Here is a 27,905-nt window from a genome sequence, read left to right on the forward strand (position 1 = left end):
TAAAATGCTTGATTCTGAGGGGAAAGGTGCATTTGGAAAGACTATCTCTGCAGCATTACAAACATTTCCTAAACGAGGAGAAACCACTCTCAAAATTGTTTCTCCATCTCATGGACACCCCGGGTCCCCAGAAGACTCTCCTTGGGACTCTTCTTCTGAGCTTTCTTTAAGAGAAAAGGAATTACACTCTGAAAATGATCACAAACCTCATGCTGAACAAGTTTTAAACAAAAATGAGCAGAGTTTTTATAATGATACAGAAAATAAAAAAGTAAGGACCCTAGTAGTTAAATCTGGAGTGAAAGAACACCAAGAGTTTGCTATGCAGATGACAAAAAATATGAACCCAAATACCACAGATTGGAAATTAGGCATCGGACCTACACCTCAGTCTCGTGATCCGAAAAGCCAACCTGAATTGCAGCTTCCCTGCTGCAATGAAACAAAACTCATCATTGAAATAAACCATGATATGCCTGCTGTTACAAATACTTATAAGGAAACAAAGCCAAATCAAGACTTGTTCCAGAATCCATTATGTGCAGATAATTTCAATGCTAATTGTTGTAAAGGCATGGACTCTAGATTACAAGATATGAGCTCCACTGCACTGCACAATGACAGAACACCTGAAGTATATGTAATTGAAGAACTAAAGCAAGATATACAAAGTCTTAAGACTGATGTACACATGTTAAAAGGAAAGAGCCTGCTTTGGGGAAAAGAGGAAGTTCAACTTCAAAAAGAGGTAGAATTTCACTTGCTGTTACTTTTTGTTTTCTCTCTTTATCAATTCTCTGATCCATTCTGATTTTCCACTCCTGAAAAATATATTGTATGTAAAATGAGGTTGTCTAAATATATATATATATATATTATGTCAGCTATATAGCAGGAGTATAGGAAAATATTCTCCTCTTCTTTAATTGACTTCAGTCATTCTGTCTTTCTTCTGAGTTGGCAACTAATTTAGCTGTGTACCATGTAACCTATGTAGTATGAACCATTAAAAAGTATAAAGGAGAATGTTTAAAAAATGTAATAAGTACTATGCTGTTGTTTTTTTTAAGTCCATTGGCTTCAATTTACATTACATCTTATAGCTCAGGGAGTGTGGATCATTGGTGGAGCACTGACCCCTGAATCAAGGTGTCCCTGATTGGCTTCAGGGTCAGGGCACAGTGTTGTGGCTGGATCTATAGTAGGGGATGTGCAGGAGGAATCCAATCGATATTTTTCTTTCATCGATGTTTCTCTCTATCCCTCACCCATGCTGTTTTTCTAAAATCAATTTAAAAAAACATAAATTGCCCTACCCAGTTTGGCTCAGTGGATAGAGAGTGGGCCTGTGGACTGAAGGGTCCCAGGTTCGATTCCGGTCAAGGGCATGTACCTTTGTTGCTGGCACATCCCCCGTGGGGGGTGTGCAGGAGGCAGCTGATCGATGATTCTAGCTCTCAATCCCTCTCCTTTCCTCTCTGTAAAATATCAATACAATGTATTTTTAAAAAACAAACCATAAATTGCATCCCAGAAATAATAAAATGGAAGGAAGCTATACTGGGAGAAGGGATATAAACAAATATCCCCAGCTAAACTCATCTATTTTGTGCTATAGTGTGTACAATCTTCTATGGTTTACTCAAAACCTTGGAACTTAGAATTCTAACATGATCATTCAGGATATTTTTATTTCATGTTAGTTACAGTTTGCATTCAATATTAGTTTGTATTAGTTTCACATGTACAGCATAATGGTTAGATAATCATATACTTTACCAATTGGTCCCCCCAATATTTCAAGTACCCACCTGCACTGTACATCATCATTGTAATTTTATTGAGATATTTTACTAACAAATATATAAACTTCCACATATACTTTTATCACCACTCTCAGATGTGTTTGTTGAGTCAAAGCTTTACATTGTGTTGTTTAATAAAGTATGGTAGTGCCATAAAAATGAAACCTTACCATTTGTGACAGCATGGATGGACCTAGAAGGACTTATTCTAAGTGAAGTGTGTGTCAGTCAGAGAAAGATAAGTCCCATCTGATTTCATTTATATGTGAAATGTAAAGAGCAAAATAGATGAACTAAGAAATTTGAGAGAGACTCATAGATAACACATCTGACAGATGGATGTGAGAAGAAAGGGAGTCAGTAGACTGGGCAAAAAGTAAAGGGATTGAGAAGTACAAAATGGTAGTAACAGAATAGTCACAGAGATGTCCAGTTCAGCATAGAGAATGTAGTCAATCCTACTGTAATAAGTATGAGTGGTGTCAGGTGAGCACTTGAAATATCAGGAGGATCACTTTGTAGAGTATCTGATTGTCTAACCACCATGTGGCACAACTGAAACGAATACAAATAATGTTGGATGTGAACTGTAATGGAAAGGTTAAAAATATAGAAACAGAGAATACCTTCCAAAAATAAAATCATGGCAATTATCATTTTGAAATGTATGTATCATATCGGTCACATAAAGTGTTTGCAATAAACTCAATATTTGTCTCTAAAAAAGAAAACTGAGTTTTGAGGTGGAAAAAAAGTTGAGACATTATGCTCCTTTATTAGAAAAAGTGTATGAGGCCTCTCATTACACTAAGATAGCAGTTCCCAACCTGTGGGTCACGACCCCTTTGGTGGTCGAATGACCCTTTCACAGGGGTCACTTAAGACCATCCTGCATATCAGATATTTACATTATGATTCATAAGAGCAGCAACATTACAGTTATGAAGTAGCAACGAAAATAATTTTACGGTTGGATCACAACATGAGGAACTGTATTTAAAGGGCCAGAAGGTTGAGAATCACTGCACTAAGGCATTAAATTTCTTTTCCAAAGTCATACTTAATTTCCCTGGTCAATTTGATGAAATTTTCTGTTTATTTATCTAATTCAATATTATAGGATTCCTAGAGGCCCAGTGCACAAATTCGTGCACCAGATCAGACCAAAACCGGCTCTCCAACATACCCCAAGGGGTCCCAGATTGTAAGAGGGCACAGGCCAGGCCAAGGGACCCTGCTGGTGCATGATAGGGGCTGGAGAGAAATATGGGAGATTGGTCAGGTGGGGAGGGACCACGGGAGGGCTCCAGGGGCATGTCCAGCCCATCTTTCTCAGTCCCAATCAGTTGGATCCCAGCAGCAAGCTAACCTAGCAGTCAGAGCATCTGCCCCTTGGTGGTCAGCGCACATCATAGAGACTAGTCAACTGGTTGACTGTTGGTCCCCTGGTGGTCAATGCACATCATAGGGAGCGATTGAGCAACCTTAGCATATCATTAGCATATTACACCTTGATTGGTTGAATGGCTGACTGGATGACTAGACACAAAGCATATTAGGCTTTTATTATATAGGACTAGAGGCCTGGTGCATGAAATTCGGAAACGGGGTGGGGTGGGGTGAGGTCTCTCAGCCTGGCCTGCAGCCTCTGGCAATCCAGGACCCCTCGGGGGATGTACAACTGCTGGTTTAGGCCCAATCCCACAGCAGGATCAAGCCTAACCCAGCAGTCAGACATCCCTCCCACAATCCGGGACCGCTGCCTCCTAACCTCTCACCTACCTGACTGCCTGATCACCCCTAACAGCTCACCTGTCTGCCTGATTGCCCCTAACCACTCTGCCTGTCTGCCTAATCATCCCTAACCACTCACCTGCTTGCCTCATTGTACCTAACTGCTCGCCTGCCTGCCTGATTGCCACTAACCACTGGCTTGCCTGCATTGTCACCCCTAACCACTGAGCTGCCTGCCTGATCACCCCTAACAACTCACCTGCCTGCTTGATCACCCCTAACCACTTAGCTGCCTGCCTGATCACCCCTAACCACTCAGCTGCCTACCTTATTGCCCCCAACTGCTCTCCTCCCTGCCTGATTGCTCATAACCCCTCTGCCTACGTGCCTCATAGCCCCTAACCACCTCTGCCTCGGCCCCCACCATAGTGGCTTCATCCAGAAGGACGTCCAGGATGACGTCTGGAAGGTCGTTTGGCTGTCCGGTCTAATTAGTATCTTATGCTTTTATTATTATAGATACTCTTTCTTTTGCTGCCATAAAATGCTAGATAATGCATCTTTAGGAACTTTGGACAGATCATTAAACCTTGGTTTTATTCCCATTATCTGTGAATATGGGCTAAAGAAAGTAGATAACTACTTCTATGTCCTCTAGCTATAAGATTTTATAGTGACTGTGGCATTAGGGGAGCATTACATTAGCCAACAATCCATTGGTTTCACTCTGCTACAGTGTTGTGGTAAACTTTTGTTACTATTTATTATGAATACCACCACTTTTTTTGATGCCATTAAAGATCTTAAAGAAAAAAATTATAAAAGGCAATGGGGGAAGGAGTAGCTTCCTGCAGAAAGAGGATAGCTTCCTACTTGCTACTGACGCACATTGCCACATCCTCTAAATCTGGCTGTAATGCAAGACCCAGGTGGGAAAGAGGACACATTTTGCATTTTTTACTTTTACTTCTCTGTCTCTGCTAGATAAATGGGGTGCGGTGGATAAGGGGAATGTTAGGTAGCAAAGAGTGGATGTGATGTGAATAAGAGCTTAAAATTAAGACAGCCTTGTAAAATCTTGGAAAATTCTGCTTCTTTACTGAAACAGAAATGAAGCAGAATTTCAGCTTCAATGACCTATAATGATAAAAACACAAAATATTTTTATTGATTGAAGTCGTGGCAATTAAACTAAGAGCCAAATGATAAAATTAATGAAAACATAAACAGTGTTTTTAATGACAAAGCTAATAGCAATATCCTTAATATCAAACTTTCATCAAAGGTTGAAGAAGAAGAAAAGAAGCAAACAAGTAGTAAAAGGAAAGTGACAGGAAACAAGTATAATGCTGCTGCTGATGACAGTGATGCATGGAGTCAGCAAAGCAAAGGTGAACAAACTGAGAAGCAGCAGCTTCCTATTATGGAGAATGAAGATTCTGACAGGTAAGCCGACAGCAGTATTTAATGGTAGGTAATTATTCTTTTCCTGTAAAACAAATTCCAATTTGAGCAAATATTCATGATTAACACATTTTATATGTTTACTGGGGAGACTGATCCTTCCCTGGTAATCAGAAAAATGTAAATGAACAAACAATGAGATACCAATTTTTGAATGTAAAATGATATTTTATTTAAAAAATAACAATCAGAATTGGCACATGGGAGGAAAAGGCACTCCCCTGCACTACTGTTACATGAAATTGGCACATCTTCTTCAAATGGTAATTTAGTTTCAAAACTTCAAGTATGTCATTCCTTTGTCTCAATAGCTTCATTTCCAGAACTAGAACCTACAGGAAAATATGACTTGTATATACACACATGTACACATTCTAAGGACATCAATTATATATTATCAGCTATAAAATAAATACATCATGGAGATGTAATATACAGTTTGGTGACTATAGTGAATAATATGGTATTGCATATTAGAAAGTGGCTAAGAGAATATATCTTAGAAGTTCCTTTCAAGGAAAAAAAAATTCTGTATATATGTATAGGAACAGGAGTTACATTAACTGTGGTGATCATGTTGCAATATCTTATATACTAAAAGGGTAATATGTAAATGAACTGAACAGCAGAACGACCAGTGGCTATGATGTGCAGTGACCACCAGGGGGCAGATGCTCAACACAACAGCTGCCCCCTGGTGGTCATTGCGCACTCACAGGGAGAGCACCATTCAGCCAGAAGCTGGGCTCAGGGCTGGCGAGCGCAGGAGCAGTGGCAGGAGCCTCTCCCACCTCTGCTACAATAGGTCATTATATGCACTTTATATATATGTACATATATATATATTATGGCAGATGTTAAGGATATATAATATACATTTATGCAATAAGGATACTAACATAAATGTTACATATATACATATATATAAGTATATTTATTACAACATTGTTTACAAAAATGTTGTAGGTAGTGTAAATACCTATTTATAAGGTAATACATTATTATACCCATAAAATAATGTAGTATGCAGCCCCAGGAAAAATGGGGGTAATTCTAGCCTACAGTATACTGATTGTTTCACAATTGACTTATATTTAAAGCATTGGGTTTAATGTCATGTCTTAAGCAAATTTTGTGAGAATACTCTCAATATCTTTTCAGTTATAAAAGGAAGTTATATGCTACACTGTCACTCTAACTTTGTTTGCACCAAAATTGCTAGTTACTAGATTTTTGTGTTTTGTTCCTAATACCTGAGTTCTCAAATATTGGGCACTCAAATTAATCTGAAAGCTGAGGGATTTCACAAGGCAACTTGTTCCATTTCTTATCTACAAACTTCAGCATATTGTGTAAAACCTATTAAAACACATCAAGGGATTAATCTGCTAGATGAGGGGCTGACAGACCTTTTCTCTAACATGCCAGATGGTCAGTATTGTAGGCTTCACGAGCCATCGGGGTCTCTGAAATCTGTCATAGACACTAGGTAAAGGAGTGGGTGTGGCTGTGTTCCAATCAATCTTTATTTACAAAACCAGGTTCTGGGCTGGATTTGGTGTGCAGGCATTCGTTTACTGACCTTTGCATTATAACCAAGGGGCTCCTAACTTAGTGAGTCTTCTTTTTGAAGGTACCCTGCATGCATGCCTTTATCTTTCCTTTCTTAGGAGAACAGATTTCAGTATGCACCACACCCAATTTTTCAACATATTACACAATTGACAAAAATGCAGTTTATAAAGTAAGAATAGTACCTGCATGTTTCCCCCTTTATTTTTGTTACAATTTAATATGACTAATTACAGTGTACTTTGTACATTTGAGTAGTGTAACATATTCTAGAGTTGGATGATTTTCATCTAGCAAGAAATCCTTCTGTCATCTTTGTAAGCATGAGAAACATCACAATCAGGTTATATAATATTATGTATCTAGAGAAATTTCATGGGTTCTTTTACTTGTATAGTATTGTAAATTTGGCATGTTTTTAACCATGGAATGTCACGGTTATATGAAAAAAACTTTTAAGTATTACAAAATACTTTCTAGTCACTATGAAAGGATTGAAAGCTACAGTTAACATGAAGAAGATGAGATCATTCAAAGTCCTTCAAAGAACTATCTGTACTCACTGATTCTAATTTCCCTTCCATGCACTCTTGAGCCCACTCTAGTAATTTTCAGTCCCCCTCTTCTATAAAATTGTTTTTCTCGAGGTTAGTACTTGTTTTCCCTCTAATAAATCCAGACATAATGTTTTAGACCTGGTTTTACATAACCTCTCAGCAATGTTTGACCCAATGGAAAACTCTTCTTTCATTTGGCTTTCAGGACTTTGAGTTTTCAGGGGGTGAAAACACACTCACCTGGTTTCCCCCTTGCCTGCCTAGCCTGTCTCTTAGTCGTTTGGCTTCTCCTCATCTCCCACCTTTACACATTCAAATGTCCTGGGATTCAGTCTTTGGTCTTTTTTCTACCAAAATTGACTTTTACTACCTTGTATACACTAATGATCTTCAAAATATATCCCCAGCCCAGATCTCACTCCTTAATGCCAGACCTATATATCAAACTGTCGGCTTAATATCTCTTTTTAAAATATATATTTCTATGGATTTCAGAGAGGAAAGGAGAGGGAGAGAGAGAGATAGAAACATCAGTGATGAGAGAGAATCATGGATAGGCTGCCTCCTGCACACCCCCTACTGGGGATTGAGTAATGTGTCAGCAGATCTTGTGAGATTACTTTCAAAATACAGTGGAACCTGAATATAAGGGACTAATTCAGGCAAGGGGTATACATTAAAGATGAAATTCAGTTATATATAATAAAGTAGGTTTTCTGAATGTGTATGTGAAATAAATTTACACATTAGTTTACCTGCTTTTACATATGTAGACACATTTGTATGTATGAAAAGTTTAATTTCACAGAGAAGTTTTCCAAACGCATTATTGTTAATATATTCACCGTAGTTTTGAGACTGTAATAAGTATGCAATCTAAGTGGAAATAACCATTTTGCAGAAAATACATTTTAATTATATTTAACTCAACCAATGAACAGTGTTCTAAAAACAAACAAAATTTAAATTTTATAAGAACAGAAAAAACGTTTTCCTTTTAATCGTTTTTGGATGATGCTATATCCCGACACTCCAATTGAGGTGTCACTTTAATGTGTGATTTTGAGGGGCTTGCTTTAGGTAATCCTGCTTTGAAAAAATATACTGTGCTGCTGTTTTTTTAAAATAATTAACTCCCTAATGTTTTAAAAATGGGTTTAATGAAGCTGAATTTCATTATCTGGTGAATTGTCAATAAATGTTATTAGACTGTGGAGATGGGATCCAAGCGCTGATAACTTCGTGTTTGGGGCATGTTGATTCTTCTTCCTCCTCGTCTTCACTTCCATCCTCATCCTCCCAGGTCATCGCCTCATCTGCTTCTTCACTTTCAGTCACAGCGTGATACCCAGGGTCACCTTCATCTTCTAACCACTGTAAAACACCTTCCTCAGCTACTTCTTCTCCACCAATATTCGGTGTTGTCCCGCAGTAATCAGTAACCTCCAGCCCTTCTCAATGCAAGTTTCCCTTCCTCGTCAAGCAAATTCTTCCAACCATTTTCCACGGTTTGCACTTTCACTTCTTTTCATGCTGCAGCAAAATTCAAAAATTGCTGATTTAAAATGGTAACTCTTTAAAACAGTAAGTTTTGTAAGGTACGCTGTCCTCTTGTATGTTCATTGTTACCTTCCTTCTGCAATACAACCACTACTTCCTCTAAAAACTTTCTGCAGCTATTCATTTGATTGCCATAATTATATTTTAAGGTCATGGTTGGAATGATGTATTTAAGATATATACATAATTTTAACTTTATACTGAGTAGGTCTAGTAATTCCAATCACCAAGAATGAGCAAATGCTCATGGCTGGGGCACAGCTCAGTGCACTTGGGAATGAAGGCAGCACATGTTAAAACTTCTGCAGAAAGTCACTCCACTCACCAACAAACCCACCTACCGACACGCCATGTGGTGTGATCACGTCCTGATCATTTGCCGAACACTGTTTAAGAGCAGTGTCTCATGGATTTAAATACTCAGACTATGTTTGTCGATAAGTGGTGAAATTACTACAGTGGTTTTACAACATATGGCCTATTTTATAAAATTTGTTAAAAATAACTGTGAATTAATTACACAAATAACCTGTTAATATAATTATAAGCAAATCTTGGTTGTATTTTTAATTTAATGGTTTCATTCGTTTATTTTCACACATGACATACAGACTAGAGTTTTATCTGTTAATTCCGAAGTCTGTTAATTTTAGGTCCACAAAAATCGAGAGTTTACTGTACCAGTATATCCAGAATCCAATCACATCTTCCAGGCCAGGTCACTACCATCTACTATTTAGATCAGCTTAATAGTCAGCTAATTGATTTTCTTCTTACTTTTTTATTTCTCCCTCCTTCCCTCCCTCCCTCCCTCCCTCCCTCCCTCCCTCCCTCCCTCCCTTCCTTCCTTCCTTCCTTCCTTCCTTCCTTCCTTCCTTCCTTCCTTCCTTCTTCCTTTTTCCCTCCCTCCCTCCTTGCCTCTCTCCTTCCCTTTAATTCTTATTTACTTTCTTACCATCAATTCTAGTCTTGTGTTCAATTCTAAACAGAGTGGGCCTATTAAAAGATAAGTCAGATTGTATTGTTCCTCTGGTCAATACCTTCTAATTGTCTGTTTCACTCAAAGTACATGCCTCGCACAGGCCTTCCCAACTGGGGATTGAACCCCAAACCTGGGTAGGCGCTGTTCCATCTGCTATGTTCAAAATGAAAACTATTTCATAGTCAATAAATAGAGACTTATTTTTGAAGTTTGGGTCAAGAGGAATTGTTGAATAATTGCTCTCAGGAAGATCCTTTTTAATATGTTTTAATTAATTTTAGAAAGAGAGGGCAGGAAAGGGAGAGATAGAAACATCAATGATGAGAGAGAATCATCAATCAGCTGCCTCATGCATGCCCATTCCTAAGGATCATGCAGCAACCCTGCATGTGCCCTGACTGGGAATTGGTCTGGTGACCTCTTGGTTGATGCTCATCCATTGACGTTTAGTGTCTAAATGTTTAGTTTTACCTAGGAGAGTAATTTGTATAACTGTATGTAGGTTATAATTTTATTTTAATCCTCACCCAAGGGTATATTCTTAATGATTAGAGAGACAGAGACAAACATCAGTGTGAGGGAGAAAGGTCCAATGGTTGCCTCCTGGTATGCTTCCCGTCCAGAGACTGAGCCCAAAACCCAGGTAGGTGCCTTGATGTGGAATCAAACTGGCAACCTTTTGGTGTATAAGATGATGCTCCAATCAACTGAGCCACCCAGCCAGGCTTTTTTGAACATTTGTGGAGTTATATAATCATGATATTCTTATGCATGCATTTATTCCATAAAAAAGTAAGTATACTTTTCTGTTGGTAAATTTAGCTTTTTATATTAAGATTAGATACAAAAGTTACCAAGTAATTTCATTTTCAAAGAAAACCATAACTAATTGGATTCTTGCCATTTTCTAACTATGTATATGATGACATGCAGGTATTTTATTTTTTTCTATTTTCTATTTTCTCCAGTTTTGCTGAGCTATAATGGACATTAACATTGTATATTTTGAAGGGATACAGTGTGTTTATTGGATACACTTTTATGTTGTTAAATGATTACCACGGGATTCTTTGTTCACATTTCCATTACATCACATAGTTACCCATTCTTTCTTCGTGGTGAGAACATTTAGGTCTACTCCCTTAGCAACCTTCAAGTATATAATACAGTGTTGTTAACTATAAGCACCATGCTGCACATCAGGCAGGGTGTAATCATATATGAACATATATGACATTTATTTAAATAATGCTGGCAATATGAGAGAGCAGGAGGTCATCCAAGAAAATCTATTCTGTACCCCCACACCACACGCCAGCTGTTTATATGGGGTAGAAAGACAAAGATTACATGGGGAAGTAGGCAAAAGAAATAAGAATGGGTATGGTGCAAATGCAATAAAAATGGATATTACAGGCATGGGGCAGTATGCAGAAGGAATAAAAATGGGTATAATGGTTAAAGATTGCACCAATGAAGGCTGGGACTCCAGTGTTTCATCAACAAGGTGGTTAATCTTTCCATGATAACAGGTAGTTAAGGAGGATGGACCACATTTCCTGGTTAATTTCCAAGTCCAAGGGGGGTGGGGGGAACTCCCTGCCAGATGAGAATATGTTTTCTTTAATTGGCACAAAAAAAACCCCGGTTAACAGAGCACGACTAATATTTGTTATAACTATAGCTGGTCTCTGCAATCTATTTCTGCCTCTAGCAGTAGGATTTCCTTCTTTCTCTTTCCCTGGAAAAATTCCACTGTGTGTGTGTGTGTGTACATATATATGTGTTTACACACATTTACTATATAAACACACATATACATGTACATTCACATACTAAATACACATACATACATACATACATACACACCACATCCTCTTAACTGTTCATTAATTGGTGGACACATAGGTTATACATCTTGGCTATTGTGAATAAGGCTGCAGTGAACATGGGAGTGCAGCTATCTCTTTGAGGCGGTGATGAAAAATGTATGACTACTCTCTAAATGTTTGTTAAATCCATTGGTCTAATGTTTGGTTCAAGGTTAACATTTCCATCTCTTCACACTGAGCCTTTAAGTGTCTTTAAGGATGAATTGAGCCCTGGCCTGTGTGGCTCATTTGGTTGCAGCACCATCCCTTACACCAAAAGTTTATTGGTTTGATTCCCAGTCAAGGCATATACCTAGGTTGTGGGTTTGATCTCTGGTTTGGCTATGTATGGGAGGCAACCAATCAATGTTCTCTCTCACATTGATGTTTGTCTGTCAGTCTGTCTGTCTGTCTGTCTCTCTTTCCATTCCCCTCTTGCTAAGACCACTGGGCATAATCTCAGGTGAAGATTTAAAAAATTAAGAAAATGAATGAATTTAGTCTCTTGTAGACAGCATATAGTTAGGTCTTATTCTAATCCGTGAAGATATTCTCTACTTTTTGTCTTTTTATTGAATTTATTGTGGTGTCTCTAGTTAACAAAGTTACACAGGTTTCAGGTGCACATTCTACAACACATCATCTGTACACTGCATTCTGTGTTCACCACCCCAAGTTATCCTATGCCATTTGATTGGAGAATTCAATCTATCTACAAAGTAATTATTGGCATGTAATGACTCACTAATGCTATCTAGTTGTTTTGTGGCTGTTTTGTAGTTTCATTGTTCCAGTCTTCCTCTCCTGCCGCCTTCTTTTGTGAATTGAAAATTTTCCATAGTGTGCTTTGATTCCTGCTCTTTATCTTTTGTGAATCTGCTGAAGATTTTTGCTTTGTGGTTACCATGAGATTTATATAAGACATCTTACAACAGTTTATCTTATGTGGATCACATCATTGGTTATATTTAACTGCAGATGTATCTTAAGAAAAGAAAAAGAGAAGAGACAAAAAGGTGATCTGATATGTGAAAAATATAGGGTGCAGTTAAGAAAGAAAGAAGAGCACTCTATTAAAGAAGTTGAAATGAACTCACCACTTGAAACCACGATTAGAGCAAAAGACATCACACTGGCGATTATAAGAGACAATGAGGTAAATTTATCTTTGGGGAAAATCTCTTATTTCTAACAGTACTTCGTCAATAGTTATAGCCTGTCATTTAATGTATATTATTAATTAAAAAAAAAACAAAAAATATTCTCATTCAAAATGTGAACTGTGACCTTTATGATTTCAACTATTATTAACTTATTACTGTCCTTGGCATCTAATAGATGCTCTGTGAATGTTTTCTAAATGAAGAAATAGAAAATAAATTGAGCCTACCCATTAACATAAATGTTCATTCTGACTCTTAGTAAATGTTAACATACAAGCTAAGTTGCCTTGAGACGGTGATGGAACTAGTCAAATGTTCATAAAGAGATTTTCTTTCAGTATACTGTATTTTTGCTCTATGACAAATGTAGCTATCACTTAAAATTTCAGTTTTTCATGGAAAGGAAAGATCCTTGTGCTTTAAAAGGCTACATCCTTTTCACAGTTTACGTAAGGTACTGCTCTTAAGCTTTGGAATTTTTTTTAATGAAATGAGACCAAAAACTAAATGAAATGTGACCCTATCAGTTGTCGGCAAACTCATTAGTCAACAGAGACAGATATCAGCAGTACAACAATTGAAATTGCTTTTGAGAGCCAAATTTTTTAAACTTAAACTATACAGGTAGGTACATTGTCATTAACTTAATTAGGGTACTCCTAGGCTTAGGAAGAGCCACACTGAAGGGGCCAAAGAGCCGCATGTGGCTCACGAGTCGCAGTTTGCCGAGTCGCAGTTTGCCGAGCACGGCCTAGGTTGTAGAAGAGCAAAATGTATCTTCATCCCTTACTCAGAGGCGACCTTCTGGAGAACAGAACGCCAGCATATTACAAGATGGCCTGTGGACTGAAGGGTCCTAGGTTCAATTCTGGTCAAGGGCATGTACCTTGGTTTCTGGCATGTCCCCAGTAGGGGGTGTGCGGGAGGCAGCTGATCGATGTTTCTCTCTCATCGATGTTTCTAACTTTCTATCCCTCTCACTTCCTCTCTGAAAAAAAAAATCGAGAAAATATATTTTTGAAAAAGAAATAACCTATAAAAAATGAACTCTGAGGTAGTTTATTTAGGCCTTTTCAAATGTATGTATGTGTGAGTTTGTATATATTTTAAAAAACAATACTGTACACATGGAAACAAGAGGATTTAAAAAGCATATGAGAGAGAGAGAGAGAGGTGTGGCTTTTGGTGCCCATTCGATAAAATGATATTGCTAATTCAAATCCATTTGTCTCAACCAGTGGCATACACAATGGCCTCATCCAAAGAGAAGGCTTTTAATATTTACCATAGGAATCAATGTGTTGTCCATGATCTCAAAGGTATTGCGACTAACAACAAATGTTCCAGATTTTGGTGCTGATTTCATTTCCTTGATATATTCATATAGAGGTTAGTTTTCACTTCCAGTGATGGTAAGGAGGAAAGTACAGCAGGTGCAGAGATCATATTTTAGATGTCATTCTTCTACTTTAGAGAAAATTAACAATTTGTTCTAAGTAGCATCCCATGTTAATAGAAGGGACTTCTGAAGAGAATGCAGGCCATCTACACTAATAAAAGAGAAACATGGTAATTGGCGTACGACCGCTACCATTTTCATTGGCTAATCAGCGAGATATGCAAATTAACTGTCAGCCAAAATGGCCGCCGGCAGCCAGGCAGCTTGAAACTAACATGAGGCATGGTTGCCTCAGTGACGGAGGAAACCAACGTTCCCCACCTGCAGCTGAAGGCCTCTGAGCCTGCAGTTTCAAACATTGTAACAAATACCGCTGGGCTTCAGCCAGCGGGATCACAACATTGTAAGCAAAGGCCAGAAACCTACTTTCAGCAGCGGAGGCCTAAGAGCTGGAGCCAATCCTCAAGCTAAAGCTGGCCCAGAATAAAAAAAAAAAAAAAAAAAAAAAAAAGGAAAAAAGAAGCGGTTGGGAACTTCAGTCACTCCCAGACTGAAAACAGCCCTCAGCCCCTCAGCCAGACTGGCCAGGCACCCCAGTGGGGACCCCCACCCCGAAGGGTGTGTGACCAGCTGCAAACAGCCATCATCCCCTCACCCAGGCTGGCCAGGCACCCCAGTGGGGACCCCCACCCTGAAGGGTATGTTACCAGCTGCAAACGGCCATCATCCCCTCACCCAGGCTAGCCAGGCACCCCAGTGGGGACCCCCACCCTGATCCAGGACACCCTTCAGGAAAAACCAGCCGGCTCCCACCCGTGCACCAGGCCTCTATGCTATATAGTAAAAGGGTAATATGCCTCCCGGCACTAGGATCAGCGTGACAGGGGGCAGCACCCAAACCCCCTGATCGGCCCTGCTCTTTGTGTGACAGGGTGCGGCACCCCAAACCCCCCCCCCCACGGGCCCTGCTCTGTGTGTGACGGGGTAGAGCCATAACCTCCCCATCGTCCGTGCCCTGAGTGTGACAGTGGCGGCGCCACAACCCCCTGATTGGCCCTGCTCTGTGGGTGATAGAGGGCGGCACCCCCAACCCCTGATCCGCCCTGCTCTGTGTGTGATAGGGGACGGTGCCCCAATTCCCCTATCGGCCCTACTCTGTGAGTGACAGGGGGGAGCTCCCCAACCCCCTGATGGGCCGTGCTCTGTGCATGACAGGGTACGGAGCCCCAACCCCCCTGATGGGCCCTGCTGTGTGCATGACAGGGGGCAGCGCCCCAAACCCTGATTGGCCCTGCTCTGAGCATGACAGGGTGGCGCCGCAACCTCCCCATCGACCCTGCCTTGAGTGTGACAGGGGGCGGTGCCCCAACCCCCCAATCGGCCCTACCCTGAGCATGACTGAGTGTGGCATCACAACCTCCCAGTCCGCCCTGCTCTGTGCATGACAGGGGGTGGTGCCCCAACTCCCCAATCGGCCCTGCTCTGAGCCCGACCAGGGGCTGCACCTAGGGATTGGGCCTGCCCTCTGCCACCTGGGATCATGCTTAAGCCAGCAGGGCATTATCTCCCAAGGGGTCCCTGACTGTGAGAATGCACAGGCCGGGCTGAGGGACACCCCCCCGAGTGCACAAATTTTTGTGCACTGGGCCTCTAGTCTAATCTAATAAAAGAGAAACATGGTAATTGGCATACAACCGCTACCCTTCCCATTGGCTAATCAGGGCGATATACAAATTAACTGTCATCCAAGATGGCGGCCGGCAGCCAGGCAGCTTGAAACTAACATGAGGCTTGCTTGCTTCAGTGACAGAGGAAACCAATATTCCCCGCCTGCCTTGCAGGCCTCTGAGCCTGCAGTTTGAAACATTTTAACAAATATAGAAGCTAAAAAAAAAACAACCCAGAAACCAGCTTTCATCGAGCTGGGATCTCAGAGCTGGAGTCAGAGCTGGAGTTATACATTGTTTCGATTACCTACTTTCAGCAGCGGAGGCCTAAGAGCTGGAGCCTTAGAGCTAAAGCTGGCCCAGAATTAAAAAAGAAAAAAAGGAGCGGTTGGGAGCTTCTGTGACCCGCCAGCCTGAAAACAGCCCTCAGCCCCTCACCCAGGCTGGCCAGGCACCCCAGTGGGGACCCCCACCCTGAATGGTGTGTGACCAGCTGCAAACAGCCATCATCCCCTCACCCAGGCTGGCCAGGCACCCCTGTGGGGACCCCCACCCTGATCCAGGACAACCTTCAGGGCAAACCAGCCAGCCCCAACCATGCACCAGGCCTCTATCCTATACAGTAAAAGGGTAATATGCCTCCCAGCACTGGGATCAGTGGAGCCGAGAGGCCTCCTGGCACCAGTATCAGCGTGACGGGGCAGCGTCCAAACCCCCTGATCACCCTGCGGCTCTGTGTGTGACAGGGGGTGGGGCCACAACCTCCCTATCCACCCTGCTCTGTTCGTGACAGGGGAAGGCACCCCAACCTCCTGATCAGCCCTGCTCTGTGCCTGATACGGGGGAGCTCCCCAACCTCTGATCGCCCTGCGGCTCTGTGTGTGACAGGGTGCGGTGCCCCAACCCCCTGATCTGCCCTGCTCTGTGTGTGACAGGGTGTGGCGCCCCACCCCCCACCCCCCATGGGCCCTGCTCTGTGTGTGACAGGGTAGAGCCATAACCTCCCCATCGGCCCTGCCCTGAGTGTGACAGTGGTGGTGTCCTAACCCCCTGATCAGCCCTGCTCTGTGGGTGATAGAGGGCGGCGCCCCAACTCCCCTATCAGCCCTACTCTCTGAGTGACAGGGGGAAGCTCCTCAACCCCCTGGTGGGCCCTGCTCTGTGCGTGACAGGGTGGAGCTCCCAACCCCGATGGGTCCTGCTCTGTGCGTGACAGGGGGGAGCTCCCCAACCCCCTGATCGACCCTGCTCTGTGCATGACAGGAGGGAGTTCCCCACCCCCCCTGATGGGCCCTCGTCTGTGCGTGACAGGGGGGAGCTCTCCAACCCCCTGATTGACCCTGCTCTGTGCGTGACAGGGGGTGGCACCGCAACCTCCCCATCGACCCTGCCTTGAGTGTGACAGGGGGCGGTGCCCCAACCCCCCAATCGGCCCTACCCTGAGCGTGACTGGGGGTGGCATCGCAACCTCCCGATCCACCCTGCTCTGTGCACGACAGGGGGCGGCACCGCAACACCCCAATCGGCCCTGCTCTGAGCCCGACCAGGGGCTGCACCTAGGGATTGGGCCTGCCCTCTGCCACCAGGGAGCAGGCCTAAGCCAGCAGGGCGTTATCTCCCGAGGGGTCCCAGACTGCGAGAGGGCACAAGCCAGGCTGAGGGGACCCCCCCTTCCCCCCCAAGTGCACAAATTTTTGTGCACCAGGCCTCTAGTAATATATATTTAGTGATAATTTATTGGTAAGTAATTTATTCCTAGTAAAGTAGATCAGTGGAACCACCCTCCCCATATCACAGTTAATACTAATTTAAACATCATGAACAAGAAATAAAGGCTATTGAAGCAACAAATAATCTCACAGTTTTCTAAAAAGAGCTCTGTAAATTTTATATTATTCACTACCTGTTTTTCGAAAAATAGGCTTCTTTTGTGTTTCCATATCTACACTAGAGGAGAACTATGGATTGGTGCAAGACCACAAATTGTAGAGTCTGAAAACCTGGGGAAAATCCTGAACTTGCTTATATGTTTAACCCCTCCATTCCAGATTGTGATAACTGAATGAGTTCATTGATGGATGTAGAAGTGCTCAGGAAAATGCTGGATTATCAGTTATTAGTAGAGATAGTTTTTATAAATGACTATGAAAGTATTAGAAAAGTAGAATATCTATGGGATAATATTGGGGAAAAAGAATTTTGGGGAAATTTAGTTTATCCTATTATATGCATGGTTAATACTCTTACTGTGGGGTATGTTCAGACTGTAATCTCAATTTGTAAGTGTAATTAGAATTATTAATCTTTTACTTAAATGCATTCTGGGCTTGTGGTGATTTAGAAAAACCCTTTCTAATTCTGAGACTCTTAAAATTCTGTTGTGTGTTTTTCCACTTGAAAATCCATCATATAATATTATATTTTTGAACTTTGGGGAATTTGTGCTTGTATAAAGTTAGAGGTTTGGATCCAAATCTATTTTTTTCCAGTGAGATATCCACCTATTGCAACCTTTTATCATAACACAGGTTATTCTTTAATTTCAGAGGCGATCATGACGTGTCATTTCAGTGTTTTAGCTCACAGTCTCCTTCGTGTCCCTCAGGTTTCTGGGAGTTCTGAAAAAGAAAAATGTCGATCGGATGAAAAGCGCATGTTGTGGGATGAAATTGGCAAGCTGAGACTGGAAATGGACTCAGTAAAAAATCAGACCCTGGAAATGGGAAAAGGATATTTTGAGGACATTGCAATTGGCAAAGAAAAGAAGGACCATCCTCAAAAGACAATAACAGAAACAGTATCTCAACACAATGCACAGCTTGAAGTTCTGAGAGATGAGGTTAGGATGCTAAACCATAAACTGGAGATGGAACAACAAAACCGAGGAAGACTGGAAGCACAAGTTGAGTCATACCGGTCTAGACTAGCTACAGCTGTACAGGACCATGAGCATTGTCAGGCATCCAAAAGAGAGCTACAACTGGCTTTCCAGAGAGCAAGAGGTGAATATTTTTGTTTATGGGACAAAATGAATTTGGATATGTCTAACCTAAAACATAACAATGAGATTCTTTCTCAACGACTTTCTGAAGTGGAAAGTAAAAACAGTAGCTTAGAAATTGAGCTTCACCACATGAGAGATGCTCTCAAAGAAAGGACATTGGTTTCAGAAGGTGTAGAAAGAGACCTCAGTCAAAAACAGTGTCAAAAGGAGGAAACTGAACACGTGTATCAAAAGGAGCCAGGTGGAGTGGATAAAGACATTGGACAGCAGGAATCCTTCATGGAGAGGCTATCTCAGCTACAGAGTGAAATGATGTTGCTTCAGCAGCAACTGGATCAGGATCACAACCAAGCTGACAGAGAAGAAAAGACGGTAATTAACACCCAAGATCAGATTCAGATTCGGGATATCATAAAAATATTTGATCGTAAAAATCAAAAGTATGTTCTTCGGCTGCATGGAATAATGATGGACTTAATCACCAAATGGAATGGTTTTAAAGAAACAGTATATCAGTATGAAAATACTAATGCAGAAAGAAATGTAAGTATCCAGACACATAAGTATTTTTCAAATTTCCTAAGAGAAAATTCAGAGTAATATTTGATGATGGCTAAATGCTGAATCTAGTTGAATATTAAAAACGTAGAGACTATAGCCCTAGCTGGTTTGGCTCAGTGGATAGAGCATTGACCGAGGACTGAATTGTCCCAGGTTCAATTCTGCTCAAGGGCACATGCCCGGTTGCAGGCCCAGTCCCTAGTAGGAGTGCAGGGGACAGTCAATCAATAATTCTTTCTCATCTTTGATGTTTCTATCTGCCTCTCCCTCTCCCTTCTTCTCTGAATTATATATATATATATATATATATATATATATATATATATATATGGTATAGTTTATAAATGTGTTTGCTCTGTCAGCTTCAAAGCAGACATTGTATCCAGTAGATGAACATTAGACCTGATAGATGCTTTGTTTTGAGTAAAGACATTTGCTGCCCATGAAATTTTAAGAGGTTACATTATAGACTATTAATAGATATAGATTTATATTAATAATTTGGTCTTACATTGATAGCATAATAATTTTAATCTTTCTGTCACCAAATTTAAAACCATTAGGAAGTAGATAAATGGAAATGCTCTACCTAAAATGAGTATTTTGAAATTAAGATTCAATTAAGTGGATTAATTTGACAGCTAAGTTCAGATTTCCAGATGAACTGAAATGTAGATGCTGTATCATATAGTACCTTTCCTTCAGTAGCATCTTATATACTTGAGTTGGTATAATTTTATTTTTATTCATGCCAATTTGAATTAAATTTGGAAATATTTCAGTCTCAAGTAATATATTCATATGACCTCTCAACCCTTTTCAAGGCATCTACTTTTCGTTACATCATAATTTGGGACAAATATGATGAGTTTTTGCAAATCTATACTTGATTTAATCTTCCCCCTACTATTTATAATATTCTTTGAATACTTTTACAAATAATGTGCTTATGTTTCTCATTTTGAGGCCTAATTACTATCATTTGGGGATAAGTTTGTCCAACACAGAGAGAATTGTAGCTCTCTGTGATTCATTACCTTGGCATTGGATCTCCAATTCAGATTAGTGAGGGCTGGCAGGGTTTATGTGTAGCAGGAAGGGAGGTGAAGGCCTGATTACCTAGGGCCTTGAAGGCCATTGGAATGACTTTCCTTCTAAGTTAGGAACCTATTGGGAGGATTTGAGCAGGAGATTGAATGTGTGAGGAACTCAAAGTTAATTGAAGACTCTGGTTAAAAAATAAATAAAAAGAGAAAATTTTCCATAATATCGAATTTACTACCACTTGATCCACCTAATGCCCATTTCTCTTTGAGATGTTAGTAGATTGTAAAGCTTTGAGATTTATGGGGGAGGGGGATTGAGAGTGGGACTGAATCAGCTGTCTGATGAGGCAGGAGGGTTAAATTTTCTGTGACTTTACCCTGATTAAGCAAACAGGAGCATGTCCATATGAGGAAAAGAAGGTGAATTGATGTAGCTGGTGATATTTTTCCAGTCATAGATGATTGTCATAACATTATGATAATAATATATGACTCTAACAAGATATACCCAGGGTAGGGCAAAAGTAGGTTTATAGTTGTTTGTATGGAGAACAATACAATAATTAGTCAATTAGTAACATAATTTAAAATAATCTGATTTATAAAATCAGTAACAGAAATATCTTCCTAGGCAACTGTGAGACAACTTCAACAAGAACTGGCTGATACCAAGAGAAAACTATCTACAACAGAGACTTTTCTGGAGATTGAATCACGTCATCATATGCATTTAGAAGATAAGAAACCAGATTTCAAGAACAAGCTAGATCAAAGCAGAAGTCAAGTATGTATGAAATTTAACCTGTCATCAGTTAATCTATAGCTGGTTAAATAATATAAAGTGTTTTAGGGTACTACTATTCATGGCAGCTTTCTTGTGTATTTCATTGTGGTTAATATATGTAAAGCCAATGTCCCTAATGACCAGACTGACCAAATGACCAGACTGACCAAACGACCCGTCGCCGTGAGGTGGCATTGACCACTTCCTGGTCTCTCCCCACAGCCCACGAGAGGGGTCAGGCAGGACTGGGAACTGGTGAGCAGGCTGAACTGCTGACCTCTTGGCCTTCCTGCCCCCCAACCCGAGGCTCCGATGGACCAGCGATGGTGAACAGGGGATCGGGGTGGGTGGCGGGAGGACCAGGCTGACTGTCAGGCCTTTGGGATCACCAGCTCATCCCAGGCTGCTTGGAGGCTCAGGCCTGGGGGAAAGAAGGAGCCAGCAAATTCATCTCCATGCGCGTGCCTTCCTTACCTCTTGTTATGTCCTTCATTCTGAGGTCTATTTTGTCAGACACAGGTATTGCTACCCCAGCTTTATTTTTCCTTTCCATTTGCCTGGCAGATATTTTCCATTCCTTCACTTTCAGTCTGTGGGACTCCCTTGTTCTGAGGTGGGTCTCTTGTATACAGCGTGTATATGGGTCATGGATTGTCTCGCCAGCTGTTTAACTCGCCAATTCCGAGTGGATGTTATTCGACTTAGTTGTCCCTTCTATCTGCTCCGTGAGGAGGCGCAGGACACGTCCACCTATTTGGCCGCCATTTGAAAACCAGCATTCTGTTCTCAATGTCAGTATCTGTGCCAGTTACTTATTGCTGCTTAATAAACCACCTCCAAACCTCGTGTCTTAACGCAGCACTTACCGTGTGCACAAATCTGCAGTGCGGCCAGCTCATTTCATTTCCACTTGCCACCAGCTGGGATGACTTGAAGCTGGGAAGTGGAATCATCTACAGCAGCGCTTCTCAACCTTCCTAATGCCGGGACCCTTTAATACAGTTCCTCATGTTGTGGTGACCCCCAATCATAAAAGTATTGTCATTGCTATTTCATGACTGTAATTTTGCTACTGTTTTGAATCGTAATATAAATATCTGATATGCAGGATGTATTTTCATTGTTACAAATTGAACATAAAGCATAGTGATTAATCACAAAAACAATATGTAATTATATATGTGCTTTCTAATGGTCTGAGGCAACCCTTGTGAAAGGGTCGTTCGACCCCCAAAGGGGTCACGACCCGCAGGTTGGCGATCCACAGGTTGAGAACTGCTTATCTAAAGGCTTGTTTGTTCACGGGCTGGTCAGGTGCAGTGGGCTTCTGGCTGGGACGCTCCCTGGGGCAGTCTCAGCTGGACACCGGTATGAGGCCTGACCATGTGGCCGGGGCTGCTTTGTTATTCACAACGTGGTGGCTGGGTTCCCAGAGTGAGCTTCCCTGGGGAGAGAGTCAGAGGGCACCAGACACAGCCATCACCATTATCACTGACCTGCCAGCAAGTGTGTTGTTGATGGTGATGATGTTGTTTTGTTTACTATGTTCCCTTATTTTGTGGGAAGTAACAAAGAATTTCAAGACAGCATTATTGAGTTAAGCCTCCCACGCCCACTTTTTTGGTTCTGAAAAAAATGTAGAGTTTATGGAGCTAAACTTTAACAGTAAGAGTTTTAATTTCTCCGTAATCCAGGGAATCATTTCTTCTTGGAATGCAATTCTAATTAGCACCAAATGTTTTTGGTTCAGTAAAAGACCTATGGCATTAGAATCCATATTTGTAAGACTCATGAATTAGTCTCATTTTGAAAGTCTTATCTTGGGAAGCATTTGATGACAGTTCTGAAAACCACAATATGATATCTCTAAAACTTTTTTAAATATTGTGAAGAGGTAAGGTGGGGGAAGAGGTAAGAGACTTTCTACTAAGGGCCAACGGGTAGTCATTTTGTGGAGGAAAGACATGAAACAGTCATAGAAAAAGGAGCATAAAGTCAAGTGCAGATGTTGTGGGGCAAAGGCGGCACCAGTAAATGTATTTTTGTGACTCCTGGTCATTTTAACTTTGGTTTTGATTCTGAGTAATTAAGGTTCCACCATACAGATAACATGCTATTGCCATTGAATTCATTTCAAAATGTCATACTGGTGAACACACCTTCATAACCAAACTAGATCCTTTTCTTCATGCAGAATGATGATCTTATTGGAAAACTGCAACCGTCATCTTCAAACTGTATATGTCTGGATGAAGAAAAGACAGCTCAAGAGGAGTTATCGAGGGAAGCACTTCTAAAGGAATGTAAAGAACTAGAGGCTGAGATAGAGCAGAGGAAACAAATGGTAAAAATGCTGAGAAGATATCAGGACAAGCATATGGCGGAAGACTTTGAAGTAGAAAAGCATACACCGAATCTTCATGAATTGGTAAAGGATATAACAGACAACATGACACAACTCGACTTATTTTTACAGGTTAATTTATTGATTTAATGTGCTATAAATCACTTCACTGCAAATTATGTTTCTGATAAATACAGGGGTTTTGCCTTTCCTTTACTTCCTTTAATGGCAATTTATTTTACAGATTTCTGGAAAGAAGGTGGCATTTGTTTTCCCTTTTTAGTATTTCAGTTTCCATCATTATTATCACTGAATTGATCTTTCTGAATGATTCTTAGCGGAGGATCATTTTATTTTTAAGACCAGTTGATGTTAAACAAGACTATTTGAAAGAAAAGGGGGCCCTGACCGGTTTGGCTCAGTGGATAGATTGTTGCCCTGTGGGCTGAACGGTCCCGGGATCGATTCCGGCCAAGAGCATGTACCTTGGTTGCTGGCACATTCCCAGTCGGCGGTATGCAAGAGGCAGCTGATCAATGTTTCTCTCTCATCAATGTTCTAACTTTCTATCCCCTTCCCTTCCTCTCTGTGAAAAATCAATAAAACATTTTTTTTAAAAAAAGGAAGGGGAATGTGATTTAAAAATTGTTCCATACTCTTGAGTTAAGTTATATCCTTCTACTTTAAAATTTTTAAACTGATTCTATTATTCCTTGATTTATCAGTTTACACGAGTACTAATAGAAGAATGATTAACCTTATAACTCAGATTTAATTCAGTGGACATTGATGATAAATATTTTAAATGTCAGCTTTTTTTCACACTTAAAACTGACCTCTGAGTTGTTGACTCAAAACTAAAGAAGGCAATTGTAACTGTTCATGTTATACTTACTTTAAAAATGTATCCTTTTTGTTTGCTTTAGACACAAAGAGCATCTCAAGAAATCTCAGAGCCGTTAACATGTACTCGTAATGCTTCACATAGAAGTCATCTGGAACTCAGAACTCCGCTTTTGCAAACTTCTCAAGATGATAGCAGAAAGAGAATCAGAAAAACACATGTGACTCTACCAAGAAGTATTGGAACGCAGCAAATGATTGGAAAGGAAACGAACTTTGTAAGTCAAATGCAGAATCAGAGAAAATAAATTTAACTCAGTAATTAGCCTCTAAACTTAAAACATAATTACTATTGTGCCAGGTTCATGAGATTAGTGGGGCGTGAAAGCTAACTAAATAGTATAACTTTGGCAAATGAACTTACCATTCAGATGTTCTTCCAGGACAGTTGCATCTCTCCTCCTTTTTTGGTTTTATGTGCCTTTAATTTTTTCCCCTTAGTATTTTCATACAGTTAACCTGATCTACCAGTCGTTAAGCTGAATGTCTTGAAGCTCTAAAATTTAGCAATCCTATATAATAAAAGGCTAATATACAAATGGACCAAAAGGTGGAACGACTGGTCGCTATGATGCGTACTGACCAGCAGGGGGCACAAGCTCAATGCAGAAGCTGACCCCTGGTGGTCATTACGCACCCACAGGGGGAGCACTGCTCAGCCAGAAGCTGGGCTCATAGCTGGCGAGTGCAGCGGCAGTGGCAGGAGCCTCTCCCACCTCCACAGCAATGCTAAGGATGTCCAACTGACAGCTTAGGCCAGAGATGGCGAACCTTTTGAGCTCAGCGCGTCAACATTTTGAAAAACCCTAACTCTGGTGTCATGTCACATATAGAAATTTTTTTATATTTGGAACCATAGTAAAACAAAGATTTATATTTTTGATATGTATTCTATATATTTAAATGCCATTTAACAAAGAAAAATCAAACAAACAAAAGGAGTTCGCATGTCACCTCTGACACGCATGTCATAGGTTCGCCATCACTGGCTTAGGCCATCTGTCGGACATCCCCCGAGGGCTTCCAGACTACAAGAGGGCACAGGCCCAGCTGAGGGACCCCCCACTCCGAGTGCATGAATTCCGTGCACCGGGCCTCTAGTACTATTATAAAATCGCTTGTCAGAATTCCCCTAAATAGAAACATTTAAGATAACAACTTAAACACAATGGGTTAAGTTACTCCAACACAATCAGGTGCTTGGTAAATTTACTTTCTTGATTGTGACCTTTGCTATTATCACTAGAGGGCGTCTTTAGACAAACTGTCCTTTATAGTTTTCTACTCTATATAAAGACATACATGTTAACTAGGGAAAGATTAACGTAGGGGTGAGGGGCAGTAAATTGACAAAGTGGCTAAAAATAATGTGATCTGCAGGAGGAGGGTGTGGGGAAGACAGAAAGGGCAGATCCCACCTCCAACCCCTTGGTAACAATGTTATAAGCAATGGCCTCTGGAGCTGTTTTCGGTCATTTGATCACCAGCCAGGCTATCTTGTTCTCCTTAGAGGTTGTTGCTCTAAATTATGCCTCAGTGTCAAATGATTAACATCTCCAAGGTAATGAGTGTATTGTACAAGGGTGGTGAAGGCAAATGCTTGGCAATGACTTTGAGGGATTTTTAAAAAAATCTCTAAAGTGGCTACTAAGTATATCCAAGGGCATCTTCAAGGATCCTGTAAGTACCGCCCTTCCAGAGGCAGCAAGTATTACCCGATAAGCCATCTGCATCGCTGACAGCCTCCTGACTTTGGATTCCTTAGCTGGGACCCCCTCTCCCCACTCCCTAGAAACATAAGTACTTTTCAGAACAGTTTAGAACCTATACTTGAAATCGAGTAGCTCTGCTCTGACACATTTTCATTGTTAAAATGCAATTTAATGAGAAATTCCAATTATTATTGTGGCTATTTAAAAAATGCAAGTCATTGAGGGAAAAATAAAATACTAAGCATCTGCTGTTTACCATCCTCACAGGGCTCAGAAGCAGCCAGCAGAGGGCAGCACCGAAGTGCTCCTTCTGGCAGGAACAACAGAGCAGATGACTGAGCGCTGCTAACACGAGGCCGGTCCTGGAGACACCTGGTGGTGGGAATCCTGAGGACAGCTTTGCAGGCAATAGGAAACTTGGTGTTCCTCCTCTGAGGATATTTCTTTATGCACCAAATAAACTTGTAATACTAAACTGTTAATATTTGTCTTTAAGTGAAAATTTTTGCCATCTTCTTACATAGAGAACATTCTTAATTGCTACTTTCCTTAAGCATTTTTATTTCAGTTTTTGTAAAATGTCTTACTGAGCAGTTGTACATTTTCTAAATAGTGAAATGAAGGAAATACTTGAATTTTTATTTTATATATTTGCATTTTTAAGTGAAGTTCACTTATGTCTACATCTTGCCAGCCCTTGAATGACTGATGACTAAGATGGAAATGTCAGGCCATCTTGACATAGCAACTAGCTTTTGTTGCGTATCAGTTATTAATATATCCATTCATTATCTCATTCATTGAGCTTTTTAGTTCCATAATTCGTTTGGTTCATTTTATAGTTTTCATCTCTTTGGTAAGGTCCTTCTTTTGTTCATTAATTTTATTCCTGAGCTCATTGAACTGCCTTCTTGTATCTCATTGAGTGTCTCCATGACTGCTGTTTTGATTTCTCTCTCCCTTATATCACAATCACCCATTATTTTGAGTTCCTTTCTGGAGAATATAGTCATTGTCTTTCTGTGTAATTGTTACCTTGGTGGTCCATGCTGCTTGATGGGTTGTTCCTCTGCTGGCACATTTGAAGTGGTGAGCACTTTTCTTATTTAGGAACATTTTCCTTTCCACAATTCAGCAGGTTGATAATTAGAGGTCTTTCTTTAGCTGTCCAGTAGGTGGCCGGATAGCACAGTTTTTGTTCTCTCTTACCTGTACTACTTAAGCTTGGGAGGGGCACTTCTCCTCACTTGCTCAGTAAAGCATTGGCACAAGGTTGCCACTGAATTAATTAGATGGAGTCAGAGCCTAATCATTCACCGAGTCCTGATTCTGGTTGTGCCGTGGGGATTGTTTCCATCTCTCCTGGGCAGGACAGGATTCTGATTTCCCAAGTACATTTAGCCAATGTAGAGTCATTTGTTGTTCTTCAATTCATTTATTTGCTGTTTTGTGTTGTTTTCTTCCTCTCCTGGTGACCTGGGGATAACCATTTAGCCACTGGGCGCAAAAAGAACAAACGGAAGAACAAAGACAAGTGTCCATTGGCCCGCCCGGCTGTGTTGAAACGCTGTCAGTCCTCATCTTCCTTGAACATCCCACCCCCTTCAAAATAGGTTCTCCCTTTTCCCGATACTGGAGATTCCCTTCCTTTTACCAGTTCCTCCACCAAATACCCTCCCTCATTTATGAAAAACCCAAAAAAAGAAAACACAAAAAATGAATCAGAGCCTTCAAACTACCAACACGTCTTCTGAAGACAACGGCCTCCTCTCCTGTC

The 27,905-nt window shown here is 40.9% G+C and overlaps 1 protein-coding gene across 1 annotated transcript; it reads left to right on the forward strand.

Annotated features, from left to right (window-relative positions):
- Positions 1-26,608, forward strand: LOC308535674 (putative coiled-coil domain-containing protein 144C). Its single transcript, XM_081114646.1, has 8 exons — positions 1-748; positions 4,825-4,985; positions 12,524-12,701; positions 18,380-19,321; positions 21,017-21,169; positions 23,364-23,645; positions 24,440-24,634; positions 26,396-26,608. Exons 1-8 carry the CDS (start codon positions 5-7, stop codon positions 26,465-26,467), a joined length of 2,727 nt encoding a protein of 908 aa, XP_080970772.1. The 5' UTR covers positions 1-4; the 3' UTR covers positions 26,468-26,608.
- The last annotated feature ends 1,297 nt before the right edge of the window (positions 26,609-27,905 follow it).

This window comes from Myotis nattereri, assembly GCF_964212035.1.
Source record: "Myotis nattereri genome assembly, chromosome: 21".
Classification (NCBI taxonomy): Eukaryota; Metazoa; Chordata; class Mammalia; order Chiroptera; family Vespertilionidae; genus Myotis; species Myotis nattereri.